At 37.2% G+C, this 20,749-nt stretch overlaps 1 protein-coding gene across 1 annotated transcript in view; it reads left to right on the top strand.

Annotated features, from left to right (window-relative positions):
- The window catches only part of NEK7 (NIMA related kinase 7), a 71,137-nt gene that overhangs the window by 41,835 nt on the left and 8,553 nt on the right, over positions 1–20,749 (top strand). Inside the window, exons 6-9 of the mRNA XM_058842254.1 lie at positions 415–523; positions 2,762–2,869; positions 10,749–10,843; positions 15,203–15,316. Coding sequence (XP_058698237.1) covers positions 415–523; positions 2,762–2,869; positions 10,749–10,843; positions 15,203–15,316 — 426 coding nt within the window. The remainder of the gene's footprint in view (positions 1–414; positions 524–2,761; positions 2,870–10,748; positions 10,844–15,202; positions 15,317–20,749) is intronic.

Here is a 20,749-nt window from a genome sequence, read left to right on the forward strand (position 1 = left end):
TGGAAGTCAAATTTGGTGTAAGGAAGTGTATTTAGTTTGGGACGTTCTGTGGCACATGACTTTGTATCTGACCTTTATTTGTTCTGTGACTACTTTATGCTAAATTACTCTGACCACATTAATTCAACACTGAGGAGCACTAAATACTGTATAAATCCTTTTTTGGGGTAGGAGTTTTATTTCATTAATGTTAGTTATAGTTCTGTGTGTAGACTGACTTACACACATGCAGTGTTGATAAAAATATTAATATTTTAGGGGAAAGTTTTCTATGTCAAGAAATTTTGTTAAACCTTTCTCATTAGGTTGTGAGCCTCTTGTATTTTTTTAATTAGGGATTTTCTGTCTTTTTTTTTAGTCATTTTATGCAAGTTTTAATTTTTAATATTCACGATCCATGTTTTTTTCTTTAAGCATTTTAAGAAACAGAAGAGGTTGATTCCTGAAAGAACAGTTTGGAAATACTTTGTTCAGCTTTGCAGTGCCTTGGAACATATGCATTCTCGTCGTGTTATGCATAGAGGTAATACAGGATCAAAGATGATTTGTCCTTACTAAACTATGTGAGAATTAAGCTGGCTGGAATCAATTTTGACAGCTGAAACAAATTACGTTTCTGTGAGATTTTAGAAGTAATAGAAAACTGAGAGAAATTTGTGGTTTTACATTTGTTGTGGTAGGCATTTCTGTGGTAGGCAGGTTTTTCAAAATAAGCGATAGTTCTGTAAGTGATGGATACCCTGCCATAGCCACTTCATTTTTCTGGGTCTTGTCTTCTGTCCTGTATTTATTCTTCTATATTTGCCCATTGTCTTGGCCGGTATTGTTACCTACCCTGCACAGATCTGACAGTCCATTCTTTGCACTTCTTGTACCTGCTTGTCTTAAAGAGTATCTGCTTGTACCCTGCTTGCCCGTGATGTACAGGCTTTTCTTCTAGTCCCTTCTTTATTGGATTATGTGCAGGTGTGAGCATTTCCTCCAATTCTCTGCTCCTTTCCACTATTTCCAATCTCTGTCCCAACAGCCCTTGTAGTTGCCAGCTATCCCTGTCAGGTACTAAATTTCCTTGGCCCATTTTAAACCTCGGTGCTGCTGTCTCCTCTGGATGTGGTCTTCATTTCATCTCATAACTCTTGAGTCAAAGAAAACAGATAATAGTATAGCTTCTTCTCAGATCTGCTATATTTTTTTTTTCCTTTTTGAAATCCCTCTGGTTATGGGATTGTGAGTTGTGTGTGGGCTGTCACTTCTTGGGTTCAGGTGACATTACCTGTCTTAGATTGGTGGCTCCCTGTACTAGAATGTAGCTCACTGCCTGATAGAAACAGTCTCCCAATGTCTGCTGAGTTCTGTCATTTGCAGCTGGAAATTTTGCACCCTTAGCAGATGAGCTTAGATACCCCTGCCCCTGCAAATACCTTTCCTTTGCGATTCTCCTTTTTTCTTTCCCTTTGTGCATTTGACTGCAACAGGTGATTGCAAGTGCAAATGATACAAAGAGGGCATATAATAAAGAAGGCATAAAATACAGGTTTTTTCCATAGGGTGCCTTCCTTTAATATTTTTACAATTAAATTGGTTAATTTCTGTATATTTTAGCTCAAAACAAAAGGATTTAAGTTCCTTAAACTGAAATACTAAGTTCAAAGCTCCTGGCAAACCTGTGGCAAATCTAACCATTCCATTGTTACATGCCAAAAGTGATTAAATTAAAGCGATTTTTAAATTGAGCTGTATCCGTGTTGGATTATTACACAAAGGTTTATCCAAACTCCTGAAAACTGGGTCAGATAGCAGAAGAACATAATTGCTTCTGTCTTCCCCTAAAGCTTGTTAGGTTTTGTAACTTTTTTACTGGAAACCTGAAAATGCTGGTGTTTGAAGGGTCATTAACCATTCCTTTTACTGCACCTGTATCTTATGCAAACTGTAATTCCCGCTTATCAAAGTGAACTGATTTCTGTAAGTTTAGGGCCAGGGTGGATTGCTCTTCAGCAGGGTAAGAGCTAAACTTCCTTGCCAAGAAAATAACAGGTCAGTTTATTTAGAAGACTAACAAGGTAGGTACCTTGTTAGAAATCATAGAATAAAAGTATCTGCTGTTGTCTCTAAGGGATTGGATTAAAACTTAAACTGAATATTACTTGTGAAAAATAACTGTCTGGGGTATACATCATTAGTTTCCTTTGTTTCTATTTGATTAGCCCAATTCCGTTGACGCGTTCAAATAACCATTCTCCTGAGTAAACTTGCTTCTTTTTTTTAATGCCTGCTCTTACAGAGAATCAGTTTTCTATTTCAAATAAATAGCATTATGCCACTATGGGTAATTTGATCAGCAAAAGTGATGAAAAATGCTTTACAGTTCTTGAAAGCATTTTTAGGCTGTTACTTAAGACATTACAAAAGAGATTCTCTAGTTCTATCTATGTCCTTCTATGTAGCTTATATAAAGTAGTAATGAACTCCCGTTTGTGCTTCTGGACTTTGGGTGTGTGGATTTTTTTTCTTTGTTTGTTTTTTTTTTTTTAAATAATTTCCATGTCTCTTGGTTTTCTTTGCTTGAGTGATGGTTGTGCTATTAAAATAATGGATTTGAATTTCTACATTCTGGACCCATTCTTTCTGAATAGTACTGTCAAATTTTACCAATATTAGCTGTAAATAAAATCCTCTTTGGGTCTATTACTAATAGAAGAGTGGCTTTTCTTGCAACCTCACTGTGACTTTTAATTTTTTAAATTTATTTTTCTTTCAGATATAAAGCCAGCAAATGTGTTCATTACAGCTACAGGAGTAGTAAAGCTGGGAGACCTTGGACTTGGTCGATTTTTCAGCTCCAAAACCACAGCTGCACATTCTTTAGGTAAGGTTCTGAGGTACAGATGTTAGAGTCTTACATGGTGGAAATACTGTGCCCACTCAAGAGGAGGAGGAAAAGGGTTATGACCAGCTAAAGCTGTTCTTAAGTAATAAAAATATGGTCCTAAAGATGTTCTTAATAATAAAAATGGTCAGCACCATGGACAAATACAGAAACGCTATAACACTGAGGCATTACTTTCAGCATAGTTTGTGTATTTTCCCTCCTTTGCATAATTTATTTTTTTCTAGCACTTCTAGGTAACACTATTGTCTTAAAAATTGTTCAGAGGCAGAAATGGACATTGAAGTCATAATAATGGATGCATTTTTTAAAAATTGACTTGAACTTTATTCAGTGCTGGAAGGAATCTCCTAATTCTGTGTGCCTGCGTGAGTAGCACCAATGACCTCCTGGTTACATGGTTTCAAAGAGCTCTCAGAGGAGCTTCCATTTTTTTAAGATGATGTTTCTCAATATAAGCTTAGGTGGTTGAGGGGAGATCAGAATTAATAAAATCCATTCCCAGATTGCTTTTTTGCTATTCTTGTTTTTACAAGTTTTCTGAAACACTCAGTTTATTCTTTGCTAGCATACAAAACTAGCAGTATATTATCTCTCTCCAAACAAAATTTTCATGTAATTTGCATCTTTTGAGTAGCATATGAATTCTGTGTTGGTTAAGAAGCCTTTAAAGAAGAAGAAATAAATATTTGGCATATATTTTAAATTTAAAAGTAGGTAATGGATGAATGACAGAATCTAAGAGGATCTCTGTAGAAGAGAAAAACCTTGTAAATAGAGTAACAACTACTTTAAAGAGAAATGTAGGAATTAGTGTTCATAATACTGTTAAGCTGAGATTTTTTAGATAAGAAAACATTATTTTCCCTCACTGAAATATCTGTGTTAGGTGGTTGCTGAGCTCAAGCCTGTTCATTGATTGTATGTTTTTCATGCTTGTACCACATTGAGGTGTGAGTGATACATGTGTTAATGGCCAAAACCAGAATATTTTGGACAGGAAATTTTTGACACTATCCTTACATCCCTGTCCTCCAAAAAGCCTTTGGTCACTCTTTTTTGTCAGTTTTTACCATGTTGGGTGCAGACTGGTAAAGTCAAACCCATGAGTAACTGCTGAGGTGTTAATAGGAGCCCCAGACACAGAGTGCAGTCTTGCATTAGCAGGAGACTGAGGAGGAGTGGAGAGCCCAGGCTGGAAATGTGCTGAGGTTCCAGGCTGAAGGTCAGTCTGGTGTGACACTGAAGATCTGCTGCTGTCACAGGGCAAGGTGTGTCACCCTAAGTGCTGCTGTTCATGCTGCCCTTGCAAGCCAGTGGCCATCTCTGGGAGCACTGTGGAGAGGTCGGGTTGGGCTCGGTTCTTGCAGGTGGGCTCTGCTCCTGCCTGCAAATGGAAGGAGGAGGGTGGGAAGAGGGAGCTGCAAATGGTAATCTGAGGAGTAGGAGCTCGTGAATAAGGCAGAGGTCAGCAGTCAAGGTGCGAGGGTAGACTTGCATTCTGAGACACAAGTCAGGAAGTTAAAGAGGAGCAGACTGCCTCAACCCTGGATTATTTTGGCTCCTGGCAGGGGAATGGTTGTGTGATGGCTGAGCTGGAAATTAAAAAAACCTGAAGACTGTGCCATAGTTAAAAACAGTGTAAAACCCCTGAGCCCTTTAAAGCTCATCTTTTACAGATCCAAGAGTCATCCAGAGAGTGGGGGAAGGCAGGGAGGATGACAGCTTTGTTTCTTCTCTTGGGTGCTGTGTCTTGGTAGAGGAGTTATTTTTTGTTTTCTTTTTCCCCCATCTCCTGTTTTCGCATTTCCGTCTTAATTATGACCTAATGTCAGAATTCAGCCTAGAAGAAAGGTTTGTGTCAGCTGTTAAGTTAGAGAAGACAGTGACTTTCTGATTTGTCATGTCACTAACAGGGACCACTTCTTAAATTGATTTCTTGTGCAGTTTCTGATGCTGGTTTTCTTGAAATTATTTTCAATGTTGTATCTTTTTATAAGATTCCATAAAACTTTGGTGCATGTAACCTAGTAAATTACAAACATATGTGTAGCAATTTATACTTGTTTACAGGCTTTATAAAAATTTCAGTAGCAAACTAGATTCAGGCTTTCAGAGATAAAGAAATGTACTAAAATTTTAATTAGCTACAGCTTCTAACTGTTAATTATGAATAATACAGATTTAATTAGAATCTTTACTGATGGTCCATTTGAAACACATGAAAAAACTGCACTGGACAGGATTTTTTAATGTTCTTAACTCTTTCTATACAGCTTTATCAAGAATTTCCTATTGTAATGCCTATGTCTTTTTGGAAATGGACAACCTTTCTTACAAAAGGGCAGAGGAAGTAGAGGCATTTAGTACTGTTGATTTGGTACAAACTTGACAAAATTTCTTTTTTTCAGAAGACTTTATGTTAGAAAGGGGAATATGATCAACAAAGACTTCTTACTCCTTTCCCTAGGACTGTGTTACAGTTTTCTTGCTGCTGTTGCTGTAATGACTGAATGCCAGGCCTTATGCTCTTTGGTGAAATGGCAATTCTAAGGTCAGCTCATGGTTATATGTGTTTTTTATTTTGTTAGCCATTCAGTAGATGTAAAGATAAGTTTTTTCATATTTCAGTTACAAAAAGAATCACTTGGTTTTTCTGTTGGGGCTGTGCTGCAAGGCTGCACAGTGTGCTGTCCCAGCAGGCACTGCTACCAGCATGGGGATCCCTTCTTGCAGGGAAAAGGAGCAGATCTGCAATCTTCTTAAAATGCATGAATGCAGAGAATCATCTGCATGGAATTCTGGTCCTCTGTGCTTCGACAACTTCTATCATTTCTGTGACACTGCTGTCCCCAGCATAACTATGTTATGTGAGGAATTTGACTATAAACTCACACAGGTTGTGGAGAATAAAATACCTTACGAAAATGTGTGCAAATACTCTCCTCTCCTCTCACATATGGGTCTCTAATGCAGTAGTGTGTGATGAGGTGATGGTTTGCAGCACCATTCTGTAAATAGAATTAACTCCACTTAGCTACCCAACCATACTCAGAACCTGCATCCCCAGTGTACAGTCCGGCTGGCAGGGAAATCTGCAGCTGAGTCATTGCAGTCATCAAAGAAGCAGTATTAAAATAGCTTGTGTATTTTATGTACAGAAACATAAGATCTCTTACAGTGGCTTGAAAGCTGAAGAGAAATTATTGTGTTGTTATAAGATAACTCAAGATATTTATAGATTGACTTCTGTAGAAGGACTGTTTGCACATTGTGGGCTAGGTTGCAGAGTTACTTTGGATAAGTGAGGTATTTTGGATCCTGTCCTTGAAGGTGAGGCCTTGACTTAGACATCTCCTATAGCTATATTAAACAAGTACAAACCCTTGAACATTATAGAATTATTAGTGATGGAAAGGATCTCCAAGCTGCTTGTTTCTGATGTGGTTTGTCTGTCTTCAGCATCCACATTCATCTTGTTAAGCATGTTGTATTGAACTCTATATTAAAAAACTGCTGTGATCTCATGGACACTGAGTCGTATGTAAACTATGTCTTTTGGTTACTGTAATTTGGACTCTTTAGCCCCCTTTCTGAATTCTGATAGTTATGTATGCTAGTGCATGAAATGTCAGTGATGGCTAATTAGCCATTTTTAAAATTGTGGTTTAACTACCTGTTAAACCTGTGCTGAATGAACTACTACATTGTTTTGTATAAGTACATTTAACATTTACCAGGCAGATTTTTCTTTCCCAGCCTAAAAATAGTTGGTAGCTTTTAAAGCTAGTATCTATTTTAGAGCTAGCAACCATATTAGAGCAACTTTCTATATTTCTTTCCATTCCTTTATGCACTTGTTTAACTTAGATACATTGTGAGTTACATTGATCCAGGTAGAAAAATGGACTGTTGATATCGTAACTCTTTTTTTTGTTGTAATAGATTCTTTGCCTCTGATCCTTCAAATCAGGTCACTGGTCTGTACTAACCACGATTTCCATTATGTACATTCCCTCTGCCAGTAACAGGAAGCTTGCATAAAGAATCAACACTTTCTGGATCTACAGCATCTTTAAAGGGAGGGAGCTCCAGATCAGAAACAGATTGAGGAAACACTATATTTGACCCAGACCATTTTCAAGGCGTTTACTGTTCAGACTTGCAGGTTATCACAGGTCTGCAAATGCAGCGAGCAGAACACTGAAGTTACTGATTTTTTTCTTGTATTATCCCACTTCTGTGTCTTCAGATGAGTAAAGGAAATCAGGAAGTTGCATATCTCTATACTACTGGGATGCTGTACTTCACTTAGCAAAAAAAAAAAAAAATTCAGGAAGGAAATATAACAGTGTCTTGGTTTGAAAAGACAGGTGTCTGGTAAGGAAGGCAGGAGCCCCCCTTAAAATGGAAAGTGTAAACCCCCTCCCTCTGAATTATTATAATTTTGAAATTGAGGGGCTGCCGGGGAAAGATATGGGAATGGGAATAACAGTTCTTTACTAGGAAAATTAAAATAAAAAATGCAGTAGTACCAGAAGGAAAAATCACTGACAGTCAGAATACAACCTGACACCCTGTTGACTAGGATGTTGATACCAGTCTGATTAAATGGTGGCTGCAGTCCTCCTGGAGTGACAGATGTGGTTCTGCTGAAGCAATGATCCTGCAGAAGGGTGTAGTTTTCCTCTGAAGGTGCAGTGGTGGTGTAGATGGGTCCTGTCTTCCTCTGGGAATCCAGTGGAGAAAGGCTGCCTGTGGTGTTCTGAGTCTCAGATTATACCCAGGTAGGAATGCTTGGCTCCTCCCCCTGGGTGGAGCATCTCACAGTGGGGTGATGTAATTTTATCAGTCTTGCAGTGAGACTCAGTGGCCCCTTAACAGAAGATACCCCCAGGAGGGAGGATGGGTCTGGAAGAGATAAAGAACACTGCCCCACCTGGTTTTAACTGCTGATAATAGAATACATACTTTTGGTTACATGTTACACTGCAATCTAAGACAAACATATAATCACACTGGTAGTTGCTCACCAGCAGCACAGCTATGTCCTGGGAGTGCTCACTGTGTTTAAAGGATCATTGCAACTTTCAGTAGTTCCTGAATGTCAGAATAATGAATCTTTAGAGTTGTGTTCTGTTAAAAACAGTTTACTATACAAACAGTAATGATATCTGAATCTTCAGGTTATTTGTGTGATTCCATGAGTAAAGTAACTAATTTCAATTCCTTTCCACTAGTTAGTCATCAGGGGACCTCAGCTTGTATTGTAGTGAAGGTGTTACACTAAGCTAAAGGCTGTAAAATGGTAACATTTGTTCTTGCTTTTCACTATCATGGTCATATCAGACCCCTAATGTATCAGGAGGCTTCCCAGAGCTACTGGTTAAAATTACCTTTGCTTTTGGTAGACTATGAACCTTCAAACCTCAGTGTTTTCAGCTGCCCCCTGTGGATTTTGTGAAGCCTCTTTCTGGCACATTACTCATTGCCAGCCACGTGTGTTATACCTCAGAGCAGCAGAGGCACTGCTGCTGTAGCCAGTGAACAACCACATTACTACTAAACTTATTTCTGTTGTTAGATGAATTCTGCCAACAAAGCGTCAGAATATACTAAACCAGTGCTTTAACTGGTGGATACAAAATGCAGCTGAAATTTTCTGAGGTGTCCAAGTTCACAAATCCTTGGGGTGTTAAAAAAGATTCAAGAGGGAAATAAAACAGTAAGTTAATAAAAATACTAAACTTGTTTCATTCCAAATGAATGTTTAGTTGCAATTCTAATCTTAAAATATCTGTCATTAAGTGCCCATTAAAGTACTTACGTTGATACATTAGGGAACAGAGCTGCTTCTGGATATTTTGGTAGTTATTTTGGCATTGTGGTCTACCCATCTGCTTGCCTATTGTTTTGCAGGGAAAAGCCCATTCTTTGTTGTGGGTGAATGCAAATGTCCTATAAGAGAAAATGTCTCCCACAGTACTCTCTTGAGTTGCCTTTCCCCAGCCTTTCTTCTTTTAAGCTGTTCCATTCACAGCTTCAGTTCAGAGCTGCACTGAGTGCTCAGCCCAGCGCTGAGGGACAGGGGCTGTGGCACTCTCTGTTTTCCTAGAGCTGGAAATCTCCCCCAGAATGTTTAGGGGGCCAGATCCATTGGAGATGGAGATCCACATGATCTCCATCTGGTGAGATCCTCTGGTTTTGCCTGTCTATTATAGAAGCAGTTCATATGGGTTTTCAACATATGTTTGCCAAGGAGCAGATCAGGTGAAATTATGTGTTACCAGCAGCAGTGGCCTGACCCAAGATAAGTGGTTCTGGGTTTCCCTATCTGACCTGGGCCCTTCAAGTAGGAAAGTAATTCTCCCTCCTCCTTATTCCCTAAGAATGTGTGACAGTTTGACATGCGGTATTTCTTAAAGGTAAGGCACATTGTCAAAACAAAACCCTTAACTTCTGGAAATTATTAGAGTAAAATTATCTGTCTGATTGCTTAAAGCTATTTACCCTGATTATTCAGATGTGGAAGTACGTATATATTCACTGTATCTCTGTTTCCAGTATTGATACAGAGATCAATTCTGAGTTAGCCTCATCCATTCAGATGAGCGGAAGTGAAACCAGATCCTTCTGTTAATATATGAGGTTCATACCACAAAGTAGAAAAATGAGAAATTGCTGATTTTTATCGCTGATGGTGTTGCAAGATGTTTGGTTTCAAAATAAAATCAACTTGAAACTACAGAAATCAGCTGTTTTTCATCATCTGGATTCAGTGCTTAAGAAAATATTCAAACAAAATTAAAATAAAAATATGTATGGATATGTGACTTTTTTTTTTTTTCGCTGCTAGGCAGTTGTTTCAGAGGATACAGGGAGAAAGTTCAGAAACAATGCACTAAAATTGCCACTACCGTTATTTTCCATAACTTTTTTCTTACTGCTCTGTCATACATGAAACCATCACTCATCTATTTCTTTGTAATGGCATTTTTTTTTATAAAGCTGGAACATCTCTCAGAATTTCAGTCTTCCAAGTAACTTGTCACACAGATGGGTAGGGTTTGATTAAAATTAAGGGGAGAGATGTTCCTGAGTATCCAATAAAAATTCACTCTTGTGACAGTTCTAATAAATGCTGCTTTTCAGGAGGAGACATTTCCAGAGCCCACAACTCTGAGGCAGGATTAAGCTGGGACAGGCACAGGTTTGGGAGCTGAAAAGCCCTTGTGGAATTTAGTCCTACAGCTGATGGCTGAATCACCTATATGAACCTCAGCTTCTGCTGCACTCACTGGTTTTCCTGCCCTCATGTCTCAAGGTCCTGAATCTCAGGCTCAATTTTAATTTCAGCTGTTCAAAGTAGCTGTGTGTTTTAGTTTCAAAACCAGCTTTTTCAGCTTTGTATATCCTCAAAGGAAGAACAGATCTCATGAAACAAAAAATAAAATTCAGCCCATGGAAGAGAATTTCTAGAATTTCTAGTTTGTAGCCACAGTGATAACAGTTTGGAAAAGTAGCAGGGATGTGTGTGTGTAGTACCTTCCCTTGGTTCTTTTCAGAAGAAACTTACGAGGTTCTTTAAAAGCAAAATTTGGAAGTGTTCTACAACTGCGTAGCTCTGGTGATGAGGTATGACTAGTGAAAATAAAGCTGCATTGGATAAAATAGATACCTAATTCACGTATTTCTGTCAAACTGAAGTGTCCTAAGTGACACTTCAGTGATGAGTTCAAGTTTTAAGTGTAGCAAAATGAGAAAGATGGAAAGTATTCTTCTACCAGGAAAACTGTAATTTTACTACTGCATAACAACAGAAATTTTCATTCAAAAATACTTGTTTTTTTTTTTGCAGTTGGTACACCTTATTATATGTCTCCAGAGAGAATACATGAAAATGGTTACAACTTCAAGTCTGACATCTGGTCTCTAGGCTGTCTGCTGTATGAGGTAATAATGATATATACAGTGAACTTAATAACATTCTTGTACTCTCTTCCCCTCTCCCCCTCCCCTTACGTAACTTTAGCATTTGAAATACTTTTATTTGTGTTTTACTTGAACTTGCCTTTAACTGGGCTTGCTACAAAGATTTTACAGCAATTTCATGAAGATTGGGCATGGCTGAAGGATTAATAAATGAGTAATAGCAAGCATGTGTAAAATTGTCCTAGGTTTTCATGGCCTATGCTGGTTATATGATTTTGTTAATAAATGCATTGAGAAGTAGTAGCACTGATTTGAATATGTAAGTAATGCTTTCAAAAACTGCAATGTGGTTATTTTAATACAAATTTCTTATTTTTATAAATACTTTAAGTAAAATGATGAAAATGGTTTAATGTACTTACTGCTACTAGTTTGGATGAATTATCAATTTAATAACTTCTGCTGCACATACATGTAATTTTTCTGTTCTTCTCCTGTGATGGTTAAACTGCAGTTGTTTAATTTCTCTATTGGTACAGTCGAGATTGGTAGGTGACACATAATTTTAAATAATACTGTATTCTGAGAAAATAAAGGTACGGGGCACATTGAAATGGGAGCAAATGAAGGTGTGAAGAACAAGTGGGCTTCTAAAACAAATGTGTCTTCCAAGCTCTTTGCATCATTTCTTGAGATTAGAAGAATAAACCCTTGTGTTGAACAATGATGGGGAAAAAAAAGGTTCCATCAGCACTGGCAGTGAAGTCTCCCCAGTCATGTTCCAGGTAGAAGCTAATATACTCAAGTCACTTTTTGTTTACCGACAAGCCACCTGCCTCAGTGGGTCAGCAGAACTCATTTAACACATGCTCAGCAGTTTCAGCACCTCCTTGTTTATTTTAGGATTTTGTAGAAGACATTGGCATGTTGAGGTTGGATGTTGCTGCTAGGTGAATCATCTCCAGTAATATTTGTTTACTACCACTGATATTGCTTTAATATTAAAAGGACAAATAGCTATATTGCAAGTCCGCAGTTTACAGATGTGTATACAGCTGTTGCTTTAAGTCTTGGGGATCATTTAAAGAAGGAAGTCCAGCTGATAGGAAGCATTTAAAAGTTTGAATTTAGAACTAAAACTTAATCCTGTGCTGGGATTCCTCAATACTGACCATGGCAGCTGCCTTGAATTTCAGTGCTCTGCTTTACACACTTGTGCAAGCTCTAAGGTAGCATAAAGGTAGATGAGTATTTTTCAGTATTACTGTTTCTTGGCCCCTCATTGGTTTACTTGAGGATTTTTTAAATCTGGAAAAAATAAATAAAACCTTTGAATTACTATTATATAAAATCCCCACAGTTAAAGGTTAATTTTTCTTTTATATGAAATTAAATTGCTGGATATAAATCAGTAGTACTTTTCTAAAGATTTTTTTTTAAGCTTGCTGACTTTATCCTGATACTTATGTGAATATTAAATTTTTCTTTGATGTGGTAGATAATCACAAAATACATAAATAACTCAGTTCCATTGATTAACTCAGCATCTTGAAATACCATTCTCCTTAGATTTATTTTGGAGGTTTTACCTTGAGCTGACATGGGGTAGTGTTTGTTTTCCTTATTGCAAGAATAAAATAATTATTAGGACCCTTGTTGTTGATATATAGCTACAGTATTGGGCATTGTCTTCAATTGGAGCTTTTAATTTCTTTTAGAAGTGCATCTAGTTGACTCTGCAACATACCAGATATTTGTGGTGGGTTTTCTTGTTTTGTTTTGGAAGTTTTATCTTGAGCATTTATCTGTAATTTTGAAATAGGTATAGCAAATTGAAAATACATGCTCAGCGTTTTTCTGTTAGTATTTTTCTTAATTATTGGAAAATGGTTACTTAATGTTCTTCAAAACTTGTGTGGACTAATGAATGATGTTATTTTTCATCTGTGCAGTTTTGTGCTGGTTGTCTTTCTGTGATTTGTCTACTGCCTGCATTTTAGCATGTTTTATTATGTTGATTTTGTGGTGGTCTGTGCTCATATGTACTGTGGATTGTCTCCAGCTTAATTGGAGGAAAGCTGTGGCAAGTTTACACATCAGACATTTCAGTAAATGTTTAATTGCTATTTAAACTCTTCAGTTATGTTTTAATTTAGGTTTAAACTAACTTATTTTTAAAAATTATTATTTCTAGTGTGTTTAACAATCTATTATTCAATGCTGTATAGCCAGTAATTTTGCAGAAGTATGTTTTAAAGTCTTTGAATTTTTTAGAGCCCCAGGTATTTCTGAAACCTCAAAAACACTACCAGTGGAGTTTTAATTGATATGCAACAAAGTAGACTTTACTAATTAAAATCAAGATGCTGTGCTTTTGCTACATGGACCTTTACATGGAAAAGTAGGTCTTACACATTTCCTTTTATTGTTCATCGTAGCAATTGCATCCTTACAGGGTTGTAGGTTGGTGGCTTACAGTTCAAAAAAAAAAAAAAGGAAAAAAAAGGAGAGAGAGCGAGCTGCCACCAGCCCTGAAGACAGACAGTGGGCTTTCGTCCCTCAGACACCCCCAGAATACTAATCAGCAAAGTCAGACCCTGGAGGTCAGGGAGCAAGTCAATCATTCTAGCGATCGTCTCAGTGTGGAGGATCAAATTAGCCTGAAAAATTCAGCTGCTGGGAGGAGAGGGCGAGCAGCTGTCAGGGGCAGCAGCGAGATGCACTAATGAACCAGATGAATAGTGCAAAAGCTTGAAAATAAAAACAGGACAGTTGACATTTTTCATCTGTCAAAGCAGGAGATGCATGAAAATATAGCATTCCTGTTTTAACTCCTTAGGGGACATTCAGAATTTTTTTAACACTCGGCAGCATTCAAACAAAAGTACTTTTTAATGAACACCTAGAGTATGAAAATGAGTATCTGTGCATTTATTTAGAATTTCTGCATGCGTACAGACCCTGCAGTTGATTTTTTTTTTTCTTTCTTTTCTTTTTTGGTCTTCAGCTTGCATTTTTAACATTCTTTTTAAGGTAAGAGACAATGTCACGTAAATACAAAAACAAACATTATCTTAGTAGTACAGATTGGGACGAGTGTAGGATGGAACTGTAGCATGATACTTGTTTTGGGAGCTTCAAAATTTTTTATTCTTACTCAAAGGTAATATTTAAAAGTACTGAACTATTTGAAAGCAAATTAATGAGCTATAAAATAAATGGAAGGGAATTCAGGTAATTCTTTTCACACATTTCCCCCAGTGATATTGATGCTTAGTCATGAAAGAGTTAAACTGCTATCTGGAAGACCACAAGACAGATGAGAGCCATTTTCAGCTTGTCCTGTCCCTGCTGAAGCTCACTGAGTAGCACAGCATGGACTAGCGTGTTTCACACACACTCTGCCTGTCTGGGGAATGTACACATTGTCCTTCCAAAATCAAACTTATTAGCACATGTAGAAAAGGGTGACTGACTTTGGGGCAGCTCTGCACTCAGAGTAGCATTCGTGCTGCTGCAGTTAAAAGATTTCTTAGGCTTTGAACAGAATGGAAAGATTTTAAATGAATTTTTAAATTTCTAATCCAGCCAGCCATAGCATTTGTTTCCATCTCAAATGTCAAGTTGTAACATTGTCTGGAAATAAAGGGTAGGTTTATTAATGCTGGTTTTAGCCGATCAGTTACATAAGTGCTCTGCCACAGATTTTCTTGGTTTTGTATTGTAATTGTAAATTATTGCCATAAGTGCCAATTCTGTGCTTCTGGAAGTTTTGGGATTTTTTTAAGTGTTTTTGAATAATGTCCTGAATTATGAAGTTTTTGGGTCTGAGATTTAGGAAGTATAGATGATAACTTTTTCCTGCTTTCAAAACCCCCAGTTGTATTGAAGTCTAATGTCATGGCTGTGGAAGTTTACAAAATTGCTACAATTATCTAGTGTTATCTGCACAATGCATTGCTTTGCGTTAGATATTGTTTTCCTTTAAGTTACATGTTTTCTTACAAAAGGTCTTCCAAGGAAAAGTACAAGTTTGGATTTTTTTTTGGTGTCCCTTGTGGTGCAAGAACTCTCTACTCCCAGCAATATCATAAACTACAGAATTTCTCCTCATAGTCTATTATTAAAACCCTAACAATGTGTAATTCAGATACTGCACTGTAAGGATTGTGACAGCTATAGTTGTATGACATAGAATAAGTACATACAGTGGTTACAGGAATAGTTTTGGAACTTCAGTTATTATCACTGCAAGGCCCCCTCTAAGCAAAGCATTGAGAGTCATAAAGAATCACTTTCAATTTGTTACTATTACAGATTTTATGACAAAATAGCTTTACTGAAAAACGCAGATGAAAACTGTACATTTTCTTTAAACAGATGGCTGCACTGCAGAGTCCCTTTTATGGTGACAAAATGAACTTGTACTCTCTGTGCAAGAAGATAGAACAGTGTGACTACCCACCTCTCCCTTCAGATCACTATTCAGAGGAAGTAAGTAATTTTCCTTTCCATGGGCTGGATCCCCAGTTTATGTAAGCTGGCATGCATCCAGGGAAGTAAATGAACTTGTGTGATTTTATGTTATTTGCAGAATATGCCTATAAGTGTTTGCTTGTTGAACTCACTCAAATGTTCCTGTCAAAACAAGTCTCTCATGATTTATATTTGAGGGTATTAATGATGGAAACGTCACACTGTTAGATTCTTAATTTCATGTGGCTTCCTTGGAAGTATGACAAAATGCTTTCCCAGAATGCACAATGATTATGTTCCACGTGCCAGGATGGGATAGAGTCTTACATCTATAGGGTGTTTTTCTAAAAGCACAACTATATATGTTTGTGTTGCACAGTAAATTAGTGTCCTGGCCCCGTTCCTCTAGGGGCCTGCTTTAAAATAGGTATAATGTAACTCATAGTAAAAACAAATTGTTCAGGTCCCTTTTGTCTGCATTCTAAAACTGGGATGTGCTGTTCAGGATGATTTTGCAAGGAGTGGTTCTTGACAAGACTAAGAGTAAATTTTAGAGAAATACAGGCAGACGTAATAATTGAATTCGAACAATATATTCCTGCAAATCTCAGCAGTGTTTGTTTTAAGCTGAGAGCTAACAGTTCTTACTGTCATTAGTGCATTTAAGGGGGAGTACTTGCTTTTATAAGCTCTAAAATGAAAAGAAACTAAATAAAATAAATATTTTTCTTAGTGTAACAAAATGAAAAAATATAAATGCTTGCTCGTCAGTGTGCTGAGATGCCACTTTTGAAATACTTTCCTACTTTGAAAAGAACAGGGCAAACTGATAGGAGCTGTAAACCAAAGAACAGGTATTAGTAACCAATTCTAATTGAATTCAGACTACATGAATTAAAGATTACTTTGAAAACACAAATAAACACAAGCACTGAAATACTTTTAATAAACATAAAGCATTATACAATTTCATTTATAGAGTAGGGGTTGTAATTCTGAACCTTAAATTTTCTTGCATTCACAGACAGTGATTGGACTATTAATAAAAGATTACTGCTCAATGTTTTGTTTTGTATTTATAGTGACAATTTTTCCTCTTTTATGAAACAAACTGGACTTAAAAAGATAATTAGGTGACGTTACAAAGAATGAAATAATGATCTATTGTGTAATTTATACACTCTAGCTCTTTGTGGGTTTGCTGATTAGTCATTTTACCTTGGCCATTTTTAATTATTATTTATTACAGACTCTAAATATGGCAGTTCATATAACCAGCTTCAGAACTGGAGGCCTAGAAATACAGTAGGGTGTGAACAATAATGCAAAATAATAGCAAGAATGTCAGGGGCCGTTCTTTGTTGTGTCATTCATGCTGTCTTCCTTTTTCCATGAAGCACATGAATATTTCACATATCTGCATCCTCATCCTCTATTCTTCTTGACTAATTTTCAGACTGTCTGAATTTGCATTTCACATGGTAGCTGATTAGGAGATGCTGAATGCAGCAGTGAAGCCTCAGCAGGCGGTTTCCATGGTGACCTTCAGCAGGATTTTAATGATTATACCACTAGTGGTTTGTTGAAGTTAGCCTGCCTGCAAGGCTACTTTGCTGCAACTAAGCGTGAAGTTGGAGATGTGGATTCCCAGCCAAGGGGCAAATATCAAAGTCTGACCCAGACAGAAGGTCTTAGAGTTTGGGTGGGGAGAGAGATTCCAGCTTTTCCTTACCTCTGTATAGGTTTTTTGTTTTCCAACCACATGCAAAGCACAATGTGTTACTTTCCATTTATTTCAAAAAAAGATGTACTTCTGCACCTTGATAAGCCAGTTACCTGCAAAATACACGTAAATTATTCTTAAAGATAATGAGAGAGAATCAGAGCTAGTATAGGTATTAAGATGGGTAAGAAAAGAGTTTCTTAAAAGAAGCCATCAGTTATGGAAACTGTAATGGGAATATTTTTTATGTTCTGCTATGAAGACTTGTGTCTTCACTAGGGTATGTGGAAAACATACATTTATTACCTGTTGCACTGAAATAAACCATTTTTAGCTTGTACAGAAAATAGTGTGCTGGCATGAACTGTAAGAAAGAGAAACAAGCAAGTGTTATCTGTCATATTAGAATACTGTCCTAAATGTTTCACCTGTACAGGAAATATAGTTGTCAAACCGTTAACCAGGTCAGAAGGATGCTTGGTGAGCAGTAAAGGTCAGGGATCACTGAATAGTGAAACCCACTTAGTTTTTTTGTGAAAAAGAATTTTCTGAAATAAAAACTTCACTGAGCGTTGATCTCTGCATCCTCTAATACAGGAGTGTAAATACTTTCATTATGGAATATAAGACAAGTGTTTTTTCAAGAAACTTTTTCTAAGTAAATTTGCTGGAGTTTTAAGGTGTGACATTTTTTCTAAGTTTTGAAACCTCTGTAAGAGTAACATGTAATTGTCACATCTGTGTCATCAGAGAACAGTGTAATAGAGAGATGCACCTTTAGATGGACAAATGGGTAATGTTTCTAAAAATCTTTGATTAGCAATCCTTATAGTCTGAGATGCATTTTCACAAACTATTCCTTCAGTGGTAGACATAAACCAAAATTTTCATAAGCTTGATAGCTTTGGTTAACTCAATTTTTTTATATCCCTTAAAAACATCTGGTATTCAGAGTCATTACTCAGCATTTGCTAAAAGCTATTCTGCTTTAGGGAGTTCAAAGCTGGGACTCCCTTGCCACTTTCAATCAATACTCTTAAAGCCTTATCAGCTAATATTAGTATCCCATTGCTTTTATGATGAAGTTTTAAAATCTTCCCTTCGATTGAGGTGCATTTCTTCTAAATTTCATTGCCAACCTCCTACCCAGAAGTGAAAGCAGAAGGAGCCAGCAGGTCCAAAATGGTAGTGTTAGTTTGCCACCAGGCCTTGAGAAAAGCACTCAGAAAAGGATTCAAGAAAGTTTTATTTGGAGTAAGGATAGTGTTGTGTGTGTTTTTTAATCCAAACTTCCCTATATGAAAATTTCTCTATTTCAGCTGGCTAACAATGCTAAGTACATGCCTGTTATATTTGTCTTTCCCCACCCTCCACCCCCATCCTGGCTTGAGTGATAATTATTTATTTCATAGCTGAAAAACCTGCTAAAGTTAAAGAAAGTGTATCCCACTGCTCCAGCGTCAGGCTAAGCTCCAGGCTAAAGACAGTCACTGTGCTAAGTGCACAGAGGAGGTTAAGAACAATAAGCAGACAAAGCAGTTTGCAGCTTGGGGATGCAACAGGAGGTCCCTCTAGCTCAGTCTGCTCTGCCTCTTGGCCAGTCTGTGCCAGGTAGTAAAAAATTACTTCTATCTCTAATGATAATCTGATTTTAGACTCTCAGTGCCTCTTCCCATGACACTGGTGAGCTTTTCTGATACACTGGAAATTTCATTAGTACTAGAGGAGCTGACAGATGGATTTCAGGTTTATTGAAATGGATATTCCTGTAGGAGTAAAGGATTAATACTATAACCAAGTATTAGCATCCAGTGTGGTCCCAGTTTCAGTCCTGAAAGAATTTGTTCCTGTGTAACTTTTCATCCTGTATAGCAGAATTCATTCACCTTCTTCCAAGGGTTTGCTTTTCACTTACGAGGCTCAAAAGAATTCAAGAATTTTGCAATTACTCAGGAATCTGCACTATTGTGCAGTGTCCCAGGCATAGTCAGCTCAGCATTCCTGCCTTACCAGTGAGATTTTGAACCTGCCAAGGGGAGAGCAGCACAGAGATACTGCAGTAATTGCAGTGACTGCCATTTAAAGATGTCTGTGATAAGGCTTCTCAAGTACTCAACAGGTAAATTTCTTGAAGATCTATTCCTGCTGTTCTACAAACAGTGAAGTATTGATAAAAAGGTAATAAAAACAGGAGAAAGAACCATCTGCTTCCCCTTTGATGCTGGCTTTGTGGGTTTCAACCCTTCAAGGTCCTTTAGGAAGGACCTTGTATTCACTGTATGCAGTTCTATTAAACAGATGGAAGTCCTCACAGAGAAAAAGAAATGTATGCATTCAGGATTACATGTATATTGCAGATAAATTACACCTGTATTCTCTTCACAAAATGTTGGCTTATTTGACTCAAATTTCAGGCTTGATGGTGTTGGATGTCCTTCAGTCTTGTTTTCTATGCAAGCTGTCTGAGGTGTTGCACGGCAAGCTGCTCATCTCTGCTTAGACCGTGCCTCCTGCTTGCCCTGTGTCCCACCTGCTTCTTCTGCAGGAGATGGTTTGGCTTGCACATTTGTATTACATGATGGCAATTATTACTTTTTACAGTAGCTAATGATTTCTAGCATTGTGTTCTTCAAATGTTTGGGAGTTATTGCAGGCTAATAGCTTTTATTGCCACTGGCATTATATTTATTGACTGCCAGAAGCACTATGATGGCTTTTATAACTCCATTAGTCAGAGTATACTTAATGTATTTAAAGTTCAAATTCTGTTATTTTTAACAGATTTTAAGATTATTTTGATTTGATACGTTTCTTTTCAATCCGGTAATCTGACCACTATCTTCAGAATTACCTCACTTTTAAATATTGAGCTCTTCTTGCCAAAGAATGGGATGTCTAATGGCATAGTTTTTATACTGTAGAATAAAAAATTTTGTGCATTATTATTTTATTATATTATTTTGTACAGTTTATCTGCACAGGCAAATGGACAAAGCTTTATATAGTGGTGTGCAGTGCTTCTTCCCTAATTCCAGGAATTCCTATTCCCATACATTTGAATTAATCTTCAGAAAAGTGAAAGGAGTATAATTATAATTTAAAATCCTTCCTTTTCTTTTTTTAAAAAGGAGGAAGAAAACTCTCCGATGGCAGGTTTAAAGAGGCAGCCTATATTACTTTTGAATAATGAGGGTGATGAGGTCGCTCTGTGTTAGTTGCAATAATTACAGTTTTTTTCAATAATCTTACCTAGTAGTACTCACTGGGAGACCAAACCAAATTTGATATATTGCCATGGAAGACTGGGCCACAATGTTTTTGTTGGAGTGTCCTCCCCTTCTCTCCCCACCTGTCCCCAGTGCTATAAGGAGGTTCAGGAGGATTTGGCAAAGCTACTTAAAAGCATAAAGATCTTCAGAGTTGATTAGGTAGTTTTTGCAAAGCATTTTGAACATTTCAGTAGGTCAGTATGAAAGAGGTATATTCCGTGTTGGAGAATGCTTAGGAGAGGCACTCAGTTTAAAATAGATGCCCTATCAGAAGGTTATCCATACAATATATTAAGTTCTAATGTCATAAATTCTTAGGCATATCAGTGGAGGAAGAAAAGCCTGCAAGTGTCCTGACAGTTTGTGAAGGCAATGAAAAGTATGCAGGTGGTGTGGAAGCTCTTTTGGGTTGGTTATATATATGGTGAATATGTCCATTAAAGACACCCACTAGATTGT

Source organism: Poecile atricapillus, chromosome 7 (genome assembly GCF_030490865.1).
Source record: "Poecile atricapillus isolate bPoeAtr1 chromosome 7, bPoeAtr1.hap1, whole genome shotgun sequence".
Lineage (NCBI taxonomy): Eukaryota > Metazoa > Chordata > Aves > Passeriformes > Paridae > Poecile > Poecile atricapillus.